Genomic DNA, 20,421 nt, shown 5'->3' on the forward strand with positions numbered 1-20,421 from the left:
AATCTTATTAGATATGGGGGATGGGCCAAGTCAAAGTCTTGATGAAAAATTAAATCCACAAACACAGACTTTTGCGGAGAAGGATAAGAAGAGGGAGAATAAATTGGAAAGTTGTTGGAAACTATGGCTTGAGCCAGCAAAGGCAAAATCTAAATGGCTTTACGATGAGTTTCAGCCCAAACTCGAGGAACGGCAGCCAGTAATAGGGAATAAAAATAAAGAATCTTTGGAAATAATCTATAAAAGTGCCCAATTCTTAATTTATTGAGTTCTGGGCTTCCAGCCAATGTCTCTTGGTTTCAATTTCAGAAATAATGAACCTTCAGGTTGAAGATCTGTCAATAGTTGTATTGTCTTTTACGCAGAATGTGTATATGTATGTATTCCACCAGCCAAATTGCTTATGTATCTGCATATGTATGTACATACGCACAATTGAGGAGAGCAAAGTAAAAGTCGCTCACAATAAAAAAAAACACGTTCTGTTGTTGTGACGAGTCTTTTCGTGTAGCAAAACTGCATGATGCACACAGAAACAAAGTTCAACTTGTGCCATGAAAACGTGAAATATGTGGCGTAACTGGAAAACTCGCTGGCGTTGGTCTCCTCTCATCTTTCACTCGCTCATTAACTTTCTACAGCCGGCTGTCTTGCAAACTCTCACGTGTCTAATTACCCAAATTAATTAAGACTTGAAATGCAACTACGTACGGGACATGGTTTATGCACAAATCCTATAAAACATATTTACTTGTCTATGCACCCATATTGCGTAATATTCTCTCCGAAATCAATCCCTTCTCAAATCCTACCCACAAGGAATTCTGAAGCCATTATTGGTGTGCCAGGGCCTGCCTCATTTGGAAATTAATAATAAGTAAGGGATCCCATCCGTCACCAGCAACTGTGGGACGACCAGAGAATTTGTGGTGCTTCAGACCGAATTGAAAATGGTTTTAGCATTTCAAACAACACATGTTCTCTAAATTTTGGTTAATGGGTCTGTCAGATGTGGCTACTTTAAGTAACTTTGTTCGGCTTCAGTGAAATGAAGCTTTCGTCAAAATGTGGTCGTGAAGCCGTCAAGATAAGGCGAGGATTGTAGTGTATGCATGATAATAATGAAAAACTTGCATGCAACACTTCTGCAATAAGTACCTATGTATGTATGCGCATAAAAGGGATTGTGTTCTATTTAGTATATTTATGTATATTATTGGTTACCGTCCGTTCTGAGGCCCCACCGTGCCTGGTTCAAAACTTGAAGAAGCTGACAAATCCTCGTCAGGAAGTTCATTCGACTCCATTCCGAGGGGCATATTACATTGGGCTGAAAAACAAAATGAAATTTGTAAGTGCGTAAGGACCACAATTATGTCAGCAGTAATACTACTTCTGGTTAAGTGTGAAATGTAATACAAACAACTGCTCGGACCCTGTCAATTGTAACAAGGTTTTAACATTTATGTATGACTTGAAAGTGCACTTACACAAATCCAGGCCTTCGACAAGGGATAAGTGGCAGTAGAGATGCAGGAAGGCCCATAAAATAATATCGGAAGTTGCGGTTGATCGCTTACTCCACGTGGGTTTCATTTTGAACGATGGCAATAAATAATTTTTCACGAGGTAGTGAATCCGCATCCGCCAAGGCTTCAACCTGTTCAGAAAATAATAACTCAATTTAAGCTAGCAAAAATTTCCATCACAGCAAATTATCGGATTAACCAAGATGCTTATATCACCAGTCAGAATGAGTCAGGTGAATATCCTAACCAAAACTAGCAATTCAATTATCGACAATCGTTTACAGATTACATCCCAAAGATGCCAAATAAGGATTCATGATTTACTATAAAGTGTTTTATGTCTGTCGTCATTTTTCACAACCGGTGATATAATGACGTCGAATTTAATGCATTCGGGTCTTAATGATGTCCAAAAGTTGGCATTATCATCGAAACGAGTCGTTATTTATGGACAGTTTAATTTGTTGGAAATACCAAGTGCTGACGAATATATGCCTGTTGACGTTTCAGCCTCTGGATGAATTGTAGTATGCAATTCAAAGCATGATGTTGCTTTTGCACAACACGGTAGCAGTTAGAGAAATACAAGAACTGACACATCAAAATTGCTTTCAAGGGACTGTTTGATCATCCACTTTTTGTGCGTCGTTGTTTTTGTGTACAGAAAGTGAGAACAAGCTTGTTTAATTAATCATTAGCTCTATTCTTATCACAAGTGGAAGGTTGTTCACTCCGTACAAAAACTGGTGCTTATTATTTACTACTCTATATTCCTATTTATCACAGGTATATGCATATCAAGCGAAGCTGCCATTTTAATTGTTTCTTGGAGTGACGGTTATTCACATGTTTACGAAAGTGGTTATCTGACACAAGGAGTGCATCACTACCGAGATCACGATTTCTCTGTTGTTTAAAAAAGCTAACAACTTGTCCATCCACGTAATCCCTCAACATATTCAAGGATACCTACAAAAGTATCTTACATTGCTGGTGGGGAGGGACTACCGCATTGGGCTAGCATTATGGCACCCCTCAAACCTCTGACCATTCAGGGTTTTTTCCTGATGATTAATACTGTTGAAAATAAAGCAAGCGGTGGCTGCAGGAAAAGTGACATGATGATGAGAGAAACGATGAAACAGAAAGATAGCAAAATTATCAATAAAACAAATCTTGTCTTATTATGCATAAAATAACACTCGTGCATCATGTGAACCAGAGTCATTAATCTTCCGTCCATGGCAGGTTCCTTATTTTCTTTGATCACAGCTTTGAAATTAGATACACCGACACCCGACCAGACGGCCGGAGCTTGACACACCATCGGACTATTGATGAATCCTCGGTACTCATCCTCCGTCAAATCTACACGTTGCTCCCACCCTGTCCTGCACATTGTATCGCAGTAGTCAGTCATCTATGCCGTCGTCCTGCTTTCTTTTTGTACATGTAACGATGCTGGTTTCGCCTGGGTTCATGCCAACCCTACCCACACCCACCCAACACCATCAACCCTGCTATTTACAATCACACAAAAATTTACAATCTGCTCACACCATCTCGAAATCAATCGGTTGTAGGTTGGTGTATTGGTCGTGGTGAAGATAATTTAGAGCATCAGTGGACACCTATCTCAGTTTTTCTTTCCATTATTCCGTACCACGACACTCCTCGACAATTCGAGATCATCCATCTTCCCACTTCCACCTCCACACGGCTATCCATCACGCAGAGAGACTCGGTATTCTCTAGATTGCAACTCTCAAACGCTCTAATGGTAGTCCAATTCACGTGATGATGATGATGATGCATGAGGGGTTTTAGTTCTGAGCAATTACATTTTCACTATTTTCAGGCGTTGAATCGAAAAGAGTTTGATCGTCAAGAGAGAAACGCATATTTCTGTCGCCATATATGGATTAGATAGACGACCTCCCAGTGATTGAAGAGTACCGCAAAATATTTTGCAAATGGTTCATTCGTGAGAATTTTATGCTTTCTCTCGCGGAAAGATGTTAAATATAAAACATTAAATCATAAAATTTTAATGAGAAATTACATTTGATTTTGTCAAGCTGTCGCTAAGTCAGTCAGGACCCGATATATATTTCGAATATATGGACCGCATAACTCCCTTGCAGCCAGACCGCAGCACTGTCGTTTGCACCACTGGTGCGGTAGCATCGTGGCATGTTATTAAGATTGGCAGATGTTTTGAAGTCATAAAATACTGGGAACGCATCAATTTTATTTTATGTCTCATTATAATCGTGCAAAAGTATGAAATGGAGGTTGTGGCAGATGTCTTTAATCTAGTCAACTGATGAGGAAAAGGTTCCTTCCCATCATGCAGCCGGGCTTAAAGAAGTTAAAGAAGGATGTGAAACCTTGGCAGAATGGCTTTTATTTTGCGAATATATGACTCATCATCAGCACCGAAGGGGTTTCTGGTCGAATTGATCGCGATCATGCCATGAAAACACAAATGAAATGAAAGATTGCAATTCAAATAAAGTGTCTGAATTGTATTTTACAACTTTCAGTGGGATTATACTCAATTCAAAGTTTCGTCGGATGGAGAATATCTCTGAGCTTTATGATTACTGCGCAATGAAATTCGCGAATGAATTATTTCATACAAAAGCTTTGTCTGACGACTTCAATACCTTTTTATTCGGGTTGTATTCAACACCAAGTCGTACGTGGTACGTACAGTAATGCATTATTGTTTCATCTGTGACCCAGGACAATTTCGCAATTGAGCGAAGCCCTTGATTTTTTGCAGTGTTTTGCAATGTGGCGCAATCCTAAAGGATCAGGTGCACTTACAATGAAATAGGGTCTGCATTTAATAATTTCTGTTTGGGTCATAAAAGAAAGTACCATTTTTATTTTCTCACGCACGCAGCAAGTTTTCTGAAGCTGGTATAAATAATCGAAGAAAAGTTTTGATACTTCAAACAGATTTGACCATTATTGAATTTCCATCCAAGAGCTGCCCCTTCGCTTCGTGCGTATTTGTGTGATTGAACTTGAGTTGTTTTCAGACTGACAGCTCTAACTGACCCCTTAACGAATTGAGCCTCACAAGAAACAGAAACAACCAAATTCAGCTCGCTTAACCAATAAATCCATTACATTACTGCTGCCGTGTGTAGCCACGGTTCACTTCACACTCTTTCTTTCAATTGTGTGGTGGTTGGTGAAGTAAAAGTGCATCAGGCAAATGGGAAAGCTGCAGCAGCAATACGGCAAAATAAGCAGAGGGAATGGAAGCGATGGAGGGAATTCTTTGGGGAAAACTGTTTCATCAGTTCTCGGATCATCTGGGAACAACATAACAACATTATATTAACTCTATTGCTTTCCCCGTTGAGTTTATCCCTTAACTAGCGGAGCCTGCTGCATCCCATCATTTCATGTCGACTTACCCTAAAAAAAAATACAAAATTCAAATACAAAATTCACATCAAGGAATGATCCAGCCAGCAGCTCAGCGATGCACACTGTCATCGTCGTCAGAATTTTACCATTATTGGCACCACTCCACTCGATACCATTGAAGGAGAACTAAGTGCATTCCCTGTCACTGGTATACAGTGACTTCTATGCACATGTGGTGGGGTAGAAGGGTCAAGGGTTATCAACGGGGTTATCTGAAATCATTCCCTTTCATTATTTCAGCGTCACCCTCTATCAATCGGTCAGATTTCAGACAGCGGATTATTTTCATCGCAAGGGATGACGGCATAACTGGGAATTTAGATTAGACGCGAACTATAAGCAGCTACAAATTCTGGGGAATTTTCCTTACTACATTTTCTGACATAGTGATGAATAGTTGTTTAAGAACTTCCACACTGTTGCACATTCTCGCCCCAACACGAAGGAGGCTACCGGCTTCAATAGTTTTCCAGAATGATGTCGCAATATTCAGAAAAAGGAATTCTCCTTCTTTTCGATTTATTTCGCCACCCCAACTAATGTTTATTCTCTTCATCAAACTCTATCCAACCCCAGAGTTATTTGGCGGAAGATTATCATTATGACCATTGGATCATTCCGAGGACATTATTTCGTATATTTATGTACATCGGTGACGCAACATCTTCTCACTCACCCCAGCAAAGCATCTCGGCCCAATCCTTCTTCCATGAATGACTTCAGATCAAATTCTACAACGACAATCGGAGTAATTTACCCGTTTCAGATGGGTTGGAGCATAACCAAGTGTAACAGAGACACCCCAACTACTAACCAACCCCTTACGGAAATTAGATCATGTGCCACCCTCGAAAATGACGTGTCGTCTTTAATATCCTGGGAAGTCATCATTTGATGCCCTCTTCCTTATCCACCAGTAATTTCCTGTTATTCCCCAGAGCCTGCACTGGAAAATCGGGAAATGTAATACAAAAATGAGGAAATAGTTTTACTTTAATGTGAAGGATTCAGTCAGCAGTATTTCGACATTTCTTATCACTCAATTTTTCCTTCTCCCGTCTCGTAACGCATTAATTTATAGCACAGCCAGATCTGCTGCATAGTGAGTTGGTTACTTCACTGGAGCCTTTTGTGATAAAGCTGTGTTCGTGCTAAAAAGTCATATCCGTTGCAAATTATTGACCCGCTATAATTATTCCCGTTTGCATAAAGAATGCATTTTTTCCCGTTGCCTGTTATACATACATCCAACCTCTATTTTATTTGACGGCATGAGACAACCATGAAAATAAATCATTGAAACCAAAAGCTATTCTAAATCGATTAGTGCTGCAAGTAAAGCAGACTTTGAAGCGGGGTAAATAAAAATAATGTCCAAATTTCATGAAAAACCTTTTAGTCGTCCTTCCCGATTCGGTTGATTGTGCCAGTCTTGCAGTGTCAACGTACAATAAAGTGAAAGCCAAGTGTAGCGTAATGCATTTCACCGAATAGCAGCCAACCTGGAAATACAGCCATTTCCTGTATTTAACTTTTCCATTTGAGAAACCAAGTCCCCTTTCTACTGCAAAACCTTCCTTCGCCATGATTTTGAGATCCAGGCAATGACGACGACGACGGGTGGACGTTGTCACACGCACACACCAACAACGGCCGGACGAAGTCATGATGAGTGCATAGTTCCGCTAAAAGTAGCCTCGTCGTCGTCGTCGTCTGGTTGTCGGGGATGATTTCAGTTCATATAGCAAACGAGTTCAGCAATCGAACGGATTTTGGATTTAAACCCTTTGATACGAGTTTGAAATGCTTAAATCCCTCACTCGCTCTTTGTTGGACGCTGAATGTTGAATCAAAGTAGCTCTTTCCCTTTCATCCAATGAAATAAACACAAAGAAGGCTCTCACTTGAATGGAGTCTGAGAGCTCTAGTAAGGTTACCTCAGTTTCAACTTAAACTCTCCTCTGTTTGGCTATCTAGAGGCATAAAGGCATGAGCACTTGCACACGAAAGTACGCACTATAAAGGCTCGCGTAGAAAGAAAGCTGAAGGATGGGAACTTTCACATGAAGAAAGACACGTGCTCCCACATTGATTCAGAAAAAATAAATCCTTCCCATTGTGTCCTAATAGTCCCCTGCTATTAGGTAATAGGCTAACGTTTACTGCTGCCACACACTCATCACTCTCACACATTCTCAATGCTTTCACTTTATTTCATCCCATTTGAATTTCAAACTTTGAATACTTTTGCAAACCTTTCCTTTTATGACAGTTGTACAACTTTGAAGCAATCAAATTTATCAAGACCTCTCAAGCTCATGATACAAAAGATCAAAAAATGTCTGATGCTGCTGCTGTCAAAGACGAACAAGGAGGTAGAAGAGAGAATTGTCGTACCTATTCACATAGAAATTTGAGCCCCTGCTGCTGCGGAGACAACTTACTTTGAATCATTCTAAAGAAATATCCACACAATTGCATGTATGAATTATAATTCTTGTTCGGAATAAAAGGCTGCCATTGTATGAAATGCGCAATATTAAACCCAACACGAGAAAGCGACATCATACGTAATGTAGTCATTTCGCTCTCCCCTCCCTTTTGGATAAAAGCAGAGTTGAAGCACAAAATATCCTTCGGTTTTTAGCAGCTTTGATTTTTCATTAGCAGTATTAATACGGGATCAGTAATTACAGTGCGTGCATGCCGTTTATATAGGTAAAAAAACTAAAAAAACACGTGAGGAGACAGCACATGCAACTTCCCATGAGAATTCGCTACTGCTGCTTGCCGAAAACCTTTTATGCCATTAATCGTTGTTCTATTATTTCAGGATACGCAATGTGCACCAGAGATGATTAACATGTTAGCTGTCAAATTGGAATTGACTGATGAGAAAATATGATGAGTTTTTGTTGAATGTGGCCGCCAATAACGCCAGAGAAATGTCATAGTCGTTTCATTTGACGACGACGCCATTATAAACGCATAGTTTCATCAATGAATCGAGTAGTATAAACCAAGAGTCAACAAAAGCAAGCCAAACTGCTGCCACTTTATATTCGTAGTGCCTTCCTCAAGTGGATACATTTAAACTATGTGGCCTTCTCATAGCTGCAAACTTACTGAGGTTTGAAAAGGCACTGATTACAAAGATGAAAAGGTGGCACTGCTTGTTGTTCATCGTAATGTTTTTCACAGGGGCTGAGAAAGTAACGCAATTTTCTAATTAAATGCATCTTGATTTTGGGTGTGTGACGGTGCAGCGGTGCGACATTGCTATATGTGACACTGTGTCAAGCGTTCCTATCTTTTGTACTCCAAAGTTTAGCTCGGTGAAAGAAAGTGTAGGGACGCAAATTAAATTATACTCGTTAACCAAACTTAATATAATAAGAGAACTTTGTAGACGAGAACCATTAATCAAGTTCCGGGGTCACTCCAACTTGTTTCTTCTTAAGAAATCTGGAAACTTTACAAGGATTCGTCGCATTAAAGGAAACTCAACTGTTCTCAAGTTCATTTTAATCAACATCTTCCTTTATTTACAACAAACAGCAAAGTTTCTTGTTTATTATTTGCTATTGAGCAGAAATTGAATGGGTTAAGCTTAAACTTTCCACTACCATTATTTTCGTTAAAAAGTTCACTTAATTACAATTAACTGAATTGCGCCGGTATAAATTACGTCTTTTTATAAAAATTTGTAATAATTATGATTATTTGCTTTTTCAATTAAGGAGGAACAAAGTTTTTCAACTTCATGATATGTAAATGTTAATATTGTGAGCTTATGTGTATGTAGATGGCAACTGAGGGAAAAGATGCCATTTATTTATATTACAGTCCTTTGTTAAGTGATGAATTGCTGTGGATGTGTGAGGCTTAGAATTTATTAAATTTTTCATACATGAGTCACAGTCTCCCAATATTACACATACGGGGTGGCTGTTGTATGAGCAAAAGAGTTTATTTTTATTTATGGTGGGATTAATCCTAAGCATAAGCGGGGGGTCTCCGGATACGTTTCTCATTCACAAGTTCAGAATTTACCTACTGCTCTACATGATGATACGTCGGTGTGGATGGTGGGGACACGATTTGAAATGTGATCCCCAACATCCAGATAAATATTCCACAATGAATGCAACACCAAAAGCCTGATGACTTTTGATTCGTCACACATTATTCAAGTCGATATTTCATCCCATACTCAGTTTAAATTAAAATCCTTCCTGGTCTGTCACTAATTTGAAACCAGCTCCTCTCACAGACATGGTCTTCAACCATTGTTGAGCTACAATGTCGTAATAATAATGGTAAAAATTCTGAGCTGGCTGGAAGGAAATATTAAAATGAATGGATTTGATAGGATTAGCACGGTCGTATTACTCTGATAAATCAACAAAAATTCGCAATCTGATAATCCCTTTCTACGTCCTGAAGCTCTATATTTATGTATCTACGTTGGGAATGTACATGTATGAATCACACGCATTGTGCGTAATACAGTTGTATTCATTATACGCGACACGTGTCCTCCTCCTCCCACTAAAAACTCACGCTTCGTATGAGATTTTCAAGCAGACATAGGGAAATGCGAATAAGGCTCTGCTTGACTACTACTCAATGTAAGCTTACAGCAGTTTGAAAAGAAAAATCTGCATAATGGTTGGAATAACTCATAACCCGAACGCAGAACAAACCAATTTTTGCAGTAAAACGATGTAGTTAGCGAGTAGCAAATTGTTAAAGTTTCCTTCATAAATAAACAAACGATACTTAGTGTCGAGGGCACGGAAGTTTACACAAGTACGAAAGTTGCGGTTCAATATGCGTGTTCAAACTAAGGATAAGCATATCCAGTAAGTATTTGTTATTAAGCAAAAGCCAAATCTACGAATTCTTCACATTTGCGTATCATTACAATGACTTTAAGCACCGTGAAGCAAGAATTTTCACCAAAACAAAGAATTCCTATTACCAACCATTCCATTTTAATACGCCCAAAACACACTCGCATTAGCACAAGTGGGGCCAAAGTTCCCAACAAAATCTCAAAATCATTGTATAAAGAAACCGCAGTTTTCACACAAAGTTTCACACTCTTCTGGCCAAAATTCAGAACCCACGCAAAGACCACTTCCGTTTTCCACTTGAACGATTCCTTGTTCTGCATGTTCTTCAATGTGAATGATGAAAATTCTCTTGAACTCTTCTCTGAAACTACATAAACTTCCTTCGACCAGAGCGTTAAACAGAAACCAATTGATTCTTCCTACTCTTCATTAAACATTTACGGATGGAAAAAATAAATAAACATTTTGCTGGAAAACTTTGAAATTGTATATAATTTCACATTCACGCATTGGTTGAGCCTGAATTCTCTATCTCGCTACCCACCACCAATTCTGCATCGTGAGCATTCATTCGTGATCCGTTATGAGGCAATTTCCTTTGCAGACATTACATACATACATACATAAAAACAAATATGAATCATTTTCAGATAAACGAAATGACTACAACTTCAAAATTGAAGGGACGAATAACAGGTACACATGCAGACTTAAAGCACAATAACAAAAAGAAATAACAAAATTGGTTCCATTATTTTTTCTTACGAACGTCAGCGCCGAGGTAAAAAAGGTGGATTACTTTCCTAGAAATTTGGGCGGCCGCTATAGCTTGCCACCCATTTAGTCGGGAAATCAGTCAAAAGTCAAAGAGTGATAATGTTCAAAATGTAAAAGGGGAAATGGGCGTTAATAGTCGTTTAAATTTTTTCAAAAAGTTTATGAGACACTTCGGCTTTTTTTTGTGTTTGATACTGCACGGCAGAATACAGTTTTAAGACTTACTAAACAAGACTGATGTAGTCAGGTTTAAAATGTGGAAATACATAAATAAATAATTAAAATATTGTCATTCCAGTTCATATTATACACAGTTTGAAGTTGCTGTAACTCGTAACTGTAAGTCAAACGCTTTCGATTTCTCAAATCAAAGGCCCAATACATTTTCATCATCAATCATCGGTTGGACTGTTTTGTGGCTAATAATGGATGAGCACCCTCAAAAGGACAAAAACATCAGAGTTCACACAACCCTTCACATTCATTAATTTTGCTAATACTTCACAAACTGATGGCTATTAGCATAACCCTTAAGCACTTTTGTAGGAGGATCTGTAACTTGAGCAGTAAATCTGTCAATTTCCCTTGCCGAACAGATCTTTCTTGTTAAAAAACAAAAAACTTAGTCACTCTCCGTTTAGAATTACTTGTTTGGAAGTGCCCGAGAATTTGTGGCGTTTAACGGGTAGAAGAACAATGTGTTCCTTGTCCGCTGCGATTTACAGCTTGCATCTCAAATACAACAGAAACTCTTGAGTTTGTCTGGATCTCTGGCTGTCTAGATCGGGCCCTATCCCATCGGATCTTTTGGAACTAGGAAAATATACAAAGAAAAAGAACAGGACTCGTCCGTCTCTTCATACAGACGAAGAACAAGACGACGACGACGACGACGACGATCATCATCATGACTCTCCTCTAATTCTATAAATGCCATCAGAGGAACTTTTCGACATGCATTACACATCCAAACATAACTTTATGTTCGAAGTTCAAGGGGAAGAAAATTTCAAGGAAACATTCGGTTTCGTTTGGCATGACCATGCTACATATGTAACAGATTCAATTGCAACTTTCCTAAATAAAATGAAACGACAGACTGTATCATGATATGCAAATATGTATCATATGAATGCATATGATGTTATGGTATGGTTACATTCCAAGTAATATGAAATAAAACAAACTTTGCATTAATTCCATTTTGTGATTTTTTTAAACGTGTACAAACGTACTTGATTCCCTGTCAAGCTCCATACGGACCTCACAAATGTCCAAAAAGTTTAAATGAGAAACATGCAAACCTGATAAAATCGAAAGTGACGTGAGTGAATATGCATTTGAAATTTAACAGACCTTTCTCTGTTCACTCAGATTAGACTTTAACCTTTTTTGGAACATTTCTTGCTCAAATAGCTTTTAGCTACACAATCTCGATTAATAAGTGTGTAAAAAACCCACCAAGCCAAACAGCGCCACAACGGTGATCTTTCATAGTCTATACTTACACAAAGTTTGACTTTAGAAATGAAAAAAGATTGTTTGAAAACATAAATTAGTTTGGGACATGTATTCAATGATAACTACGCAAAATGCAAATTTCATTCCGGACATTAATATCGGAAGATCATTTATCCTTCAAATATTAATAAGGTTCACAAAATTGACACGAGCCAGTGTCAAACTGCCCGACCCCTCAGTTATCACCAGCCATTAGAAACTCATGCAACCTTCACCACGAACAAACAAAAAACAACATGCACATGATAATGTGTCATTAGACTCATTCTATAATTCGGTATTGTACGGCAAACAAAAGTTGGGGGAGCTTCTTCCCTTTGTGACTGCAGAGATAGCGTGGTTCAATTATTTCCAGAAAATTAGAGTTCAACCATGACCATTGTGTTTTTCAATTTTCAATTGAATTTACAATTTACACATTTAGAAGCAGCCGACACACGAACTAACCATCAGCAGCCGCCGTTCATGAACCGTGAAATGCGTACAGATACTGATATGCTGCCTATGATAAATTTCTATGTACCAGGAAGTCTGAATGGCCAAGGTGGATGAGCAGTACAGAGTTTTTCCAAGGGGAATTTCTTGGTGCGGAATGTACCGTCTGAAAAATTTTGAACCTTGGACATGTTCATGCACTAAACGTTAATAATAAAAAATACACCCAGGACCATTTCATGCAAATGAAAAGGGAATGGTGGACACTATGCAATATGGCGATCCACGACTGGACAGGGAAGGATGGGGATGAAGTTATAAAATGCACATATTGAATGCAATTGAAGCTGTGAAACCATGTGTAAACATTCAAATTTTTAACCCTTGGTCGGTCGTTGCATAGGAGGAGGAGGTTCACCTTTAAGCTCCTGCTGCTGGACGATATACATAGAATTCTGAAACGAAGCCAATAAAAGTTTGTAGGAGAAACTGGACCTGAGCAAACGAAAAGATGTAAATGAATCTAATAAAATGGAACCATATTCTTCCTTCCGTGTTATTTATTCTTGCACATGCACATATTCGGCTCAGCTGCATCTGCATCTTAATTTGATACCCAAATATTACATAATGTCAAAATAACAGTTTCATCTGCCGACGACCCATCCGAACGAAACCTCGTCCGTGCATATATTGACAGACTGTCCAAGTGTTCAGCCCTGGAGAGAGAGGGTCCGTCACACAAAAGCCAAATTATGGTGCAGAGTCATGACATCGGACGGGACAATATTATTACTCGGCCAAATATTAGATACGTTCCTCTCATTTCACTACCTCGCTCACTGAGGAGAAGACCTTTGATGTATGACAAACAATTGGATCACAATTGAACAATCGAACCAACCTTTTGCTTTCTCTGTGTAATGGTGAGCCCATTAGCAAGTCTCGTAATGAAACGAAAGCTTGTCCCTTTTTGAGCTAAATAATACGAGGGACGTTGAAAAGAGCCTCCAGTCCAGTTTTGTCAGAGTCAGACGACGTAACTTGTCTGGTTATTATTAGTGAACCCTATTTATAGCTAAACTGTAAGGGTAGGTTGTTGGTTGGCAATGATTCTTTCTGCCTCTGAATGAATTGAAATATTGCAAATAGAAATATTTTATCCGATTATCGAGACTAAATACCAAAGTGTACTGAATGGATCAAAGTGAAAAGAAAAGTTTGTGTACAATGCCGTCAATTTCAGCAGCAACTTGGCCTGAGCGTGCTTTCTGGTTTGTGGTCTCAACTGAAATCATGACCAAACCACTGTACTTTATACGGGAAGATATCATGGAACAAGGCAAAAAATAAGGGTATGCATTCTGTACAAAGCTAGAACACCCACATCTGTTAAGGTTTCCAGTATTTAGTATTCAGTCCAATGATTTTCAGAATTTGATTTTAGAAGAACGTAGAAATGGTCCGATTATAATGGATGTCTCATTTTCATTTAAGTATTTACGTTGAAAATATAAATTTTGTTAGTCTTAATGATAAGTGGTGTGGATTTCTGTTTGCGAAATTAATGCATACAAGCATCTACCTCACTAGTAGAGGGTATTTATTAAACAAAATTGAGCAATTATAGCTTAAAAGAGATAAGTGGGTCTGTGAAAAAAGTATGTACCCAAAATAAGAGTATGTAAGTACACATGAGTCAGTCGTGGAATACTGGTTAACAGATCAACGAATTAGGAATAATAATTTTGGGAACCATGCAGGCACCAAGCACCACAATTTTATTACCCACAATTTAACTATTTCATTACTCACGAAATTGCCGTGTTCGACTGTATCTTGTTGTAATCCGCTGATGATGATAATTATCTGATTTTCACTAACTTTACGACCACCACTTCAACTTCTTACATATATCGCAGCAAACATGGACCTATTTAGTACACCGTCTGACCATCAAGATCGCATTTACTACTGTCTGGTCGTCGTCCCTATCTGATGATTCTGATCTTACGCAGTTCGCCTCATGGTAGCAACAGAAAAAACATGAAACAGACAACAACGCTGCAGCAAAATAATAATAAAATTGTTAGACTGACAGCTAATGAAGGCTTGAAAATTCATAATTCCAATTTGTTTACACTGCATATGAACAGCATTCATTTTATTTCTGTTTTATTTGTCTTAAGTGTTCACATAGGAAATCTAGCCCTGCCTAACATGGCCTGGTCCTGTGTAAATGGATCTGGATCGTAAAATTTTTATTTGAACAAAGCCACAGGACTCGCTCTCTCTCTCAACTCTTTTTCTTCCACCACTACTGAAGAATAATGTTTGCGATACGAGTAAATTTTGTGTTCATAGTTTTATTCTGGTGATGGTGGTGTCGACATGAAGTGAATTTTACATGGGAAATATATGTGAGTTTTATTTGGCTATCTTGGGTGAAGTGGACTTAAGTAATTTGATCCAAAAGTCTGATAGCCTTTGATAGTCTCAGGATTTTTGAGCAGAGGGACCACGTCCGAGGAATAGTTTCCCGAGTAAACAAGACAGGATGAATTTTAAAACGTAAAGTAAACTCGATTCGATATGAGTGAGCAACCTTTTAGACTTTATCGCAGGGATTCAAAACTGTCGGAGGACGTAGAAGCGGACGGACTTTTGGTCCAGTTATTTCCTAGATTATAGGTTGTGCTCAGCCAAGTTTACAAAACAAAATGATCAAGAGAATTTCAACAAAGGTTCAAAAAGTAAACTTAATGGAATGCTGCCACCGGATAAACTATATTTAGAAATTGGTTTATTTACCATTATAGATTGAAGTTGATCCGGAATGGTTCACATTGATGAAATATACTGTCCATAATGTAAACACTAACCATGATACAAATTTGAAACCTTAGGGAGCTTTTTTTTATAGATAACAATATTTTGATAAAGGGAATTTGGTATTAGAAAATCCTGGAAATAACATGGACATGTCAAATTCTTAAAATGAGGAAATTATATCATGTTCTCCACGTGTGGGTTTTTAAAAAGGACATATGAACGAAAAAATGAATATTTCAATTCTCAAACATTTTGACTTGTCATTTACATTGTAAAATTGAAATAAAGTTGAACTTTTGTTTGCTTTAGATTGAAATGGAGGCATCCATTTAATTTTCACAAAATAATTACGTTGAAGTAAACGTTGTCCCTTGTGGCCACTGCGATGTTCACTCAATTTACAAGTCACTCAACTGCTGCTGTACTTAATTTTAGTAATTTGTTTGTCTACGTCTCTCTGACCACTACTACTGCCCAACAAAGGAAATGTACGCATACATACAAATCATACAACCAAAAGATGAGGGATGCGCGAGACCCGTCATAATTTAATCTTTTCATCACATCCATCCATCCAGGCATCCTTTACCTTTGGATGGTCAGTTGTTCGAATCGCAGCAAAATGGATGTGTACATGTGTATGTAAATAAGTATGTACATATTCATATGAAGTTGATTTGGGTGTTGCTTCAAAGATAGATCAAATAAACGAGAGTTTGATGCGCCACAAGCAGACGAGCTGTTGCTACTTCCTTTTCAGTCCATTTAATTTAATGAATTCATGTTGAACCAATAAGGTTCTGTTGTGGATAATAAATGTAAAAGTTAAAACTGAAAATATTTTAATTAATTGTCAATCATGGATGAAGACTGAAGTCATCAATATCAGTCCACCAACACATTTTTGCAACAATGAGATTGAGCTGGTATTACCACCTAATGTTTAATAATATTTAGCTATAAACGGCACCATTAAATCCGTCGGTGGGGTCATATCCCTAATATGCAACAGATAACTAAAGGCCGGAGCTTTTTCGGCAGAGGCAACTGGACCGTTGTCCCAAATGATGTAATTGGTAGCAACAAACACAGCAACAACAGCAACAGGACCTTGTTTATGTACTGGATGCCTTCATTTAATACTTTATCAAAACAAAGAGCGATAGCATCTTCAAAGCTGAAGGAAAAGGACGGACATGGATTAAATTGGGCGTAAATTCTTGTAATGACGAGTCCAGGTAAGGTGGTTGTTGGTGGGGCGTTCCTCTTTCTTTAAAATTTCATCCGATTATGTCTGTCATCATCATTTTTTTTCCTTCGCCCCTCACATCAATCCATCCATCCAACTATCCATCCAGGTCTTCAGCCAAGACGGCCTTCTTTCATTCCTTTCCTTCGGGTAGTTGGTTCCCAGTGAAGAAAGAATGTTGTTTTGAGTGATAGAAATTAATGTTGAAGTTTTTCCATGTTATGGATCTCATTATTCCATTCAATTGCTTTCTGGAGTGAATCCACGGACGAAACTACATACTGCCACCGACCCGTTTCGCTAATGAAATATCTACCTCGAAGAACATTTATTTTCTTGCAACTAGATTCGCTTCCAGTGCGAGTTTTGCCTTATAAATCTGCCGACTCATGAATTGCTTTTTGTCAACTTTGATAATGAAACAATTTTGTTAAATGTATCATTCGCGTGTTCACAGACCGTAAAGCGAAACGAAGGTTGGGTGCAAATGAGATGAGTAGCGGAATTCTGAATTTTTTCATAAACAGTTAAACCTGGAACGAAGCTTTACTCGCTGCCTGCCTGCCACTCCCCGTTGATCGTGGTGTTTATTATTATGTACGTACGCAGACGGGAGCGAGAGCTCTAAATAACTCAAGATAGAGCTAAGGTGACGGTGGCTGATAAAATGGGAAAATCCACTTCCGCCGTGGACGAGATAAAGTGAAAAGGACGCCCTGAATGTGATCTTTGTTTACCCTTTACACTCGAGGTTCCTCAATCAATGTTATCATTCTCTTCATTTTTAACAGCAGATTCTCAGCGTGTGCACTCATCCTCAGTCACTTAATACTCGCCATGAATCCACACTCAAAAATAAGTACCTCATTTCATGCGGTTGTATACAATGTGCGACGTCAGATTGCAACTTATATCGCTCTATATATAGTAAACGCATGTTATTACAGTAATTGTATAACTCGAATATGAAGGCGTATGCACAACCATGTCTGCTTACTACAAATACTCTTTGGAGAAAAATGATACATTTACATCCATGGGTGTACTCAAATTCAACATCACTGCTAACACCCACACACATGCTTTGCATTACCACCAAAAGCTTTATTAATAAAAAATTCTATTTAGATAAGGTGAGTTTGGATAAAAAAAGAACATCTTAGTAACAACCAGGAAGTTTGGTTTCGCAGATAGCCAGGCAGGACACAACCTGCACATACACACGCAATATACGCACATGACATATATGTATGCATGTACTTATGTACATGCGTATAAACAGGAGGCCAGACCTTGAGGTGGTTTAGTTTAGTTTTATTTCCGCGGAAGTTGTAATCTAAATTACGGTATACGCCGAAAGTGACAACATTACTCCACTAGAAATGATGAAATTTCAACTTTTCCAGACCAAGTTGGTGTAAGTGCATTTATTTAGTACTCGGGCTATTATGATATCAGGCGAGTTTTGACTGGAGATATGTGCATGTCGATGTGTGGCGTAAGGTTGGTTTGCAGACTGGTAGGAACACCCCGAAGAAAGTCGGCTATCAAGTAAGTTTACGACTTCCTTTTCCTCCCCACTCAACCCTTATTCTCTTCCGTCTTCTGTCCTCCAAACACCTCACACACCAAAAGAGTCCTATTCCTACGACACGCTTCGACTTCATAAATTCTCGAAATTCATTTCCCAGATTCCCAAAACCATACATGTACATCTCTTATGAACCTTTGGAAAGAACAAAAACATTTAGAAATAACAGTGCACATTATCATTTGACGAGATTCAAAGGTCGTGTACATTTTTCATGCTACTATGATCTTTCGAAAGCATGAAATATTTAAAAAACGGGAGCAACTAAAACGAACCCCTCTCTGACATAATAAAGATTTCAACGAGATGCAGTATTATTCCATTTAGTATTCGAAGGTGGAAGATTTACACTCAATCTGGAATAGTTTGGGGAACAAATCAAATCTTATTAATATTCCATGAACAAGGAAGAAATTGTGCAGAAGTAACAGACAAGCAGAAGAGAGAACCAAGGAATATCTTTTGTGTATGCCTAAACTTCATCCGTACTTTCCTGTGTGTGGACTGGTCTTAAATATTATTCTCACTAAATCTAGAGACCCACGAAACCAAAGCAAACCGCCCTTCAAACTGAACCAAACTAACTTGAAGCCAACGTGCCATCTAACTTTCTCCTCATTTCAACACCCATTGAATTACATTCCAAGGAAATCTTGATTTCGTACCCATTCAAATTCCAGCATTGGATCCAGCCATGCAAACTTTCACTCGGCCAAACTCTACCGTTTAATAGTGAAGTGGCCTTCTCGCTAAATCAGAGCTCCATGGTGGAAGAGTCGTCGGTATCATTCAGCGCCCTATCTGCAATTCCATTCCTTTCAAGCAATGTTATGTTAGTCAGCTCAAGAAGGAAAATCGAGGACGCCCCATTATCAAGAAAGTGAATGAAATCAGTAAATGTAACTTCTTGGGTGAAATTGCGGATCTGAGGTAGTTTGTATGCAAACGGAGTGCGTAAAGGAATGAAGAGAGATTGCTTAGCTCTCCGTCTCGTGGAACGAACCAAATGCTGCAAAGAAATAGTCGGGTCTTGATTTTTCTCCTTTTTCCGTCCTTCCTTCTTTCTTAATTGAAACTTCCAATTCGAATCACCACTCGTAATTTAATATCCAAGATGGAATTAAAATAATTGCCTGTGTCCCTTTGTTGGCATTTGTGTTTATTTAGTGATGAGAGCTGGCCATGTTCACAATATGTGACCGGAAACGAAATGCATTTATTATGAGGTCAAAAAACACAAACAAAAATAATGTACCTACCTTTGACAAAATTGTTAAGTCTCTAGAAGGGGAACTCTTCAACTGTCCTCTGTCCCTGGACGCGATCTGGGTCTCGTGGGATCCTTCCGTGAACTGAAAAATCGTTTGCGTAAATCACTGAACGATTTTCGGAACGCTTAGCAAGTGATAGGAAATCGCGAGTCCTTCTTTCCACAAGAATTTGCTGCTCATTAGAGTCAATGTTTTACACAAAATGAACCACTGAAAATTCCTCCTGCACCGCAACTCCTCTCGTAGTGACTAATGATTCAGTGGAATAAATTAATGTCTACTTGTTGTGTACCTTGGCTAATGCACCCGAGTAACATTTGTGAACAAGTTAGTGAATTCAGCACACACACACACGCTGTACTTGTAAAAGTGCGTAATCCATAAATCACTTTCGGTTCCCAATCTCAATAATTTTCACTCGCACACTTGGAACATCATAAATTTCAGAATCCCAAATTGGACTTTTGTCAATCAATCATCCTCTAAAAACCGAGTCAAAACTTAGAGTTCAAGTGCTGCAACAAGGCATGCTCGAATCCTCCAATCTTCTCCAACACATTAACCAACAACACACACAGCGAATCTCATTAACAAAATGGGCGTTAAACATTAATAAGTCCAAGGTGTCACTTGAGGAGAATGAGACATATCGCGATACTTGCAATAATTATAATTTAATGCCAGTGGCGCACTCGCAACTTTAATCATTTGGATAATTTTAATCACTTTGCATCCCCATCGCAGTTAGCAAACAAGCTAAAATTGTTGCAAACCTTGCTGTCATGAAACGATGGGACTGCTTGAGAAACAAAGAGAAATGGGAGCAGGTAGCAGTGAGACGAAGATGTCTTCGAATAGGACAGAACATAGATCGTCGCTCCAAAGAGTCCAAACTCCAACTGAGCCCGTA

At 38.6% G+C, this 20,421-nt stretch overlaps 1 protein-coding gene across 1 annotated transcript in view; it reads right to left on the reverse strand.

The window, feature by feature from the left end:
• LOC110846799 (discoidin domain-containing receptor 2) overlaps nt 1-20,421 on the reverse strand; it is a 29,863-nt gene extending 9,442 nt beyond the window's left edge. The window contains exons 1-3 of the mRNA XM_022093639.2: nt 19,500-20,421; nt 1,491-1,660; nt 1,225-1,330 (exon numbers count right to left, since the gene is read on the reverse strand). Of these exons, the coding sequence (XP_021949331.1) occupies nt 1,225-1,330; nt 1,491-1,644 (260 nt within the window). The 5' untranslated portion in view covers nt 1,645-1,660; nt 19,500-20,421. The remainder of the gene's footprint in view (nt 1-1,224; nt 1,331-1,490; nt 1,661-19,499) is intronic.

This window comes from Folsomia candida, unplaced genomic scaffold (assembly GCF_002217175.1).
Source record: "Folsomia candida strain VU population unplaced genomic scaffold, ASM221717v1 Fcan01_Sc003, whole genome shotgun sequence".
Taxonomy (NCBI): Eukaryota; Metazoa; Arthropoda; class Collembola; order Entomobryomorpha; family Isotomidae; genus Folsomia; species Folsomia candida.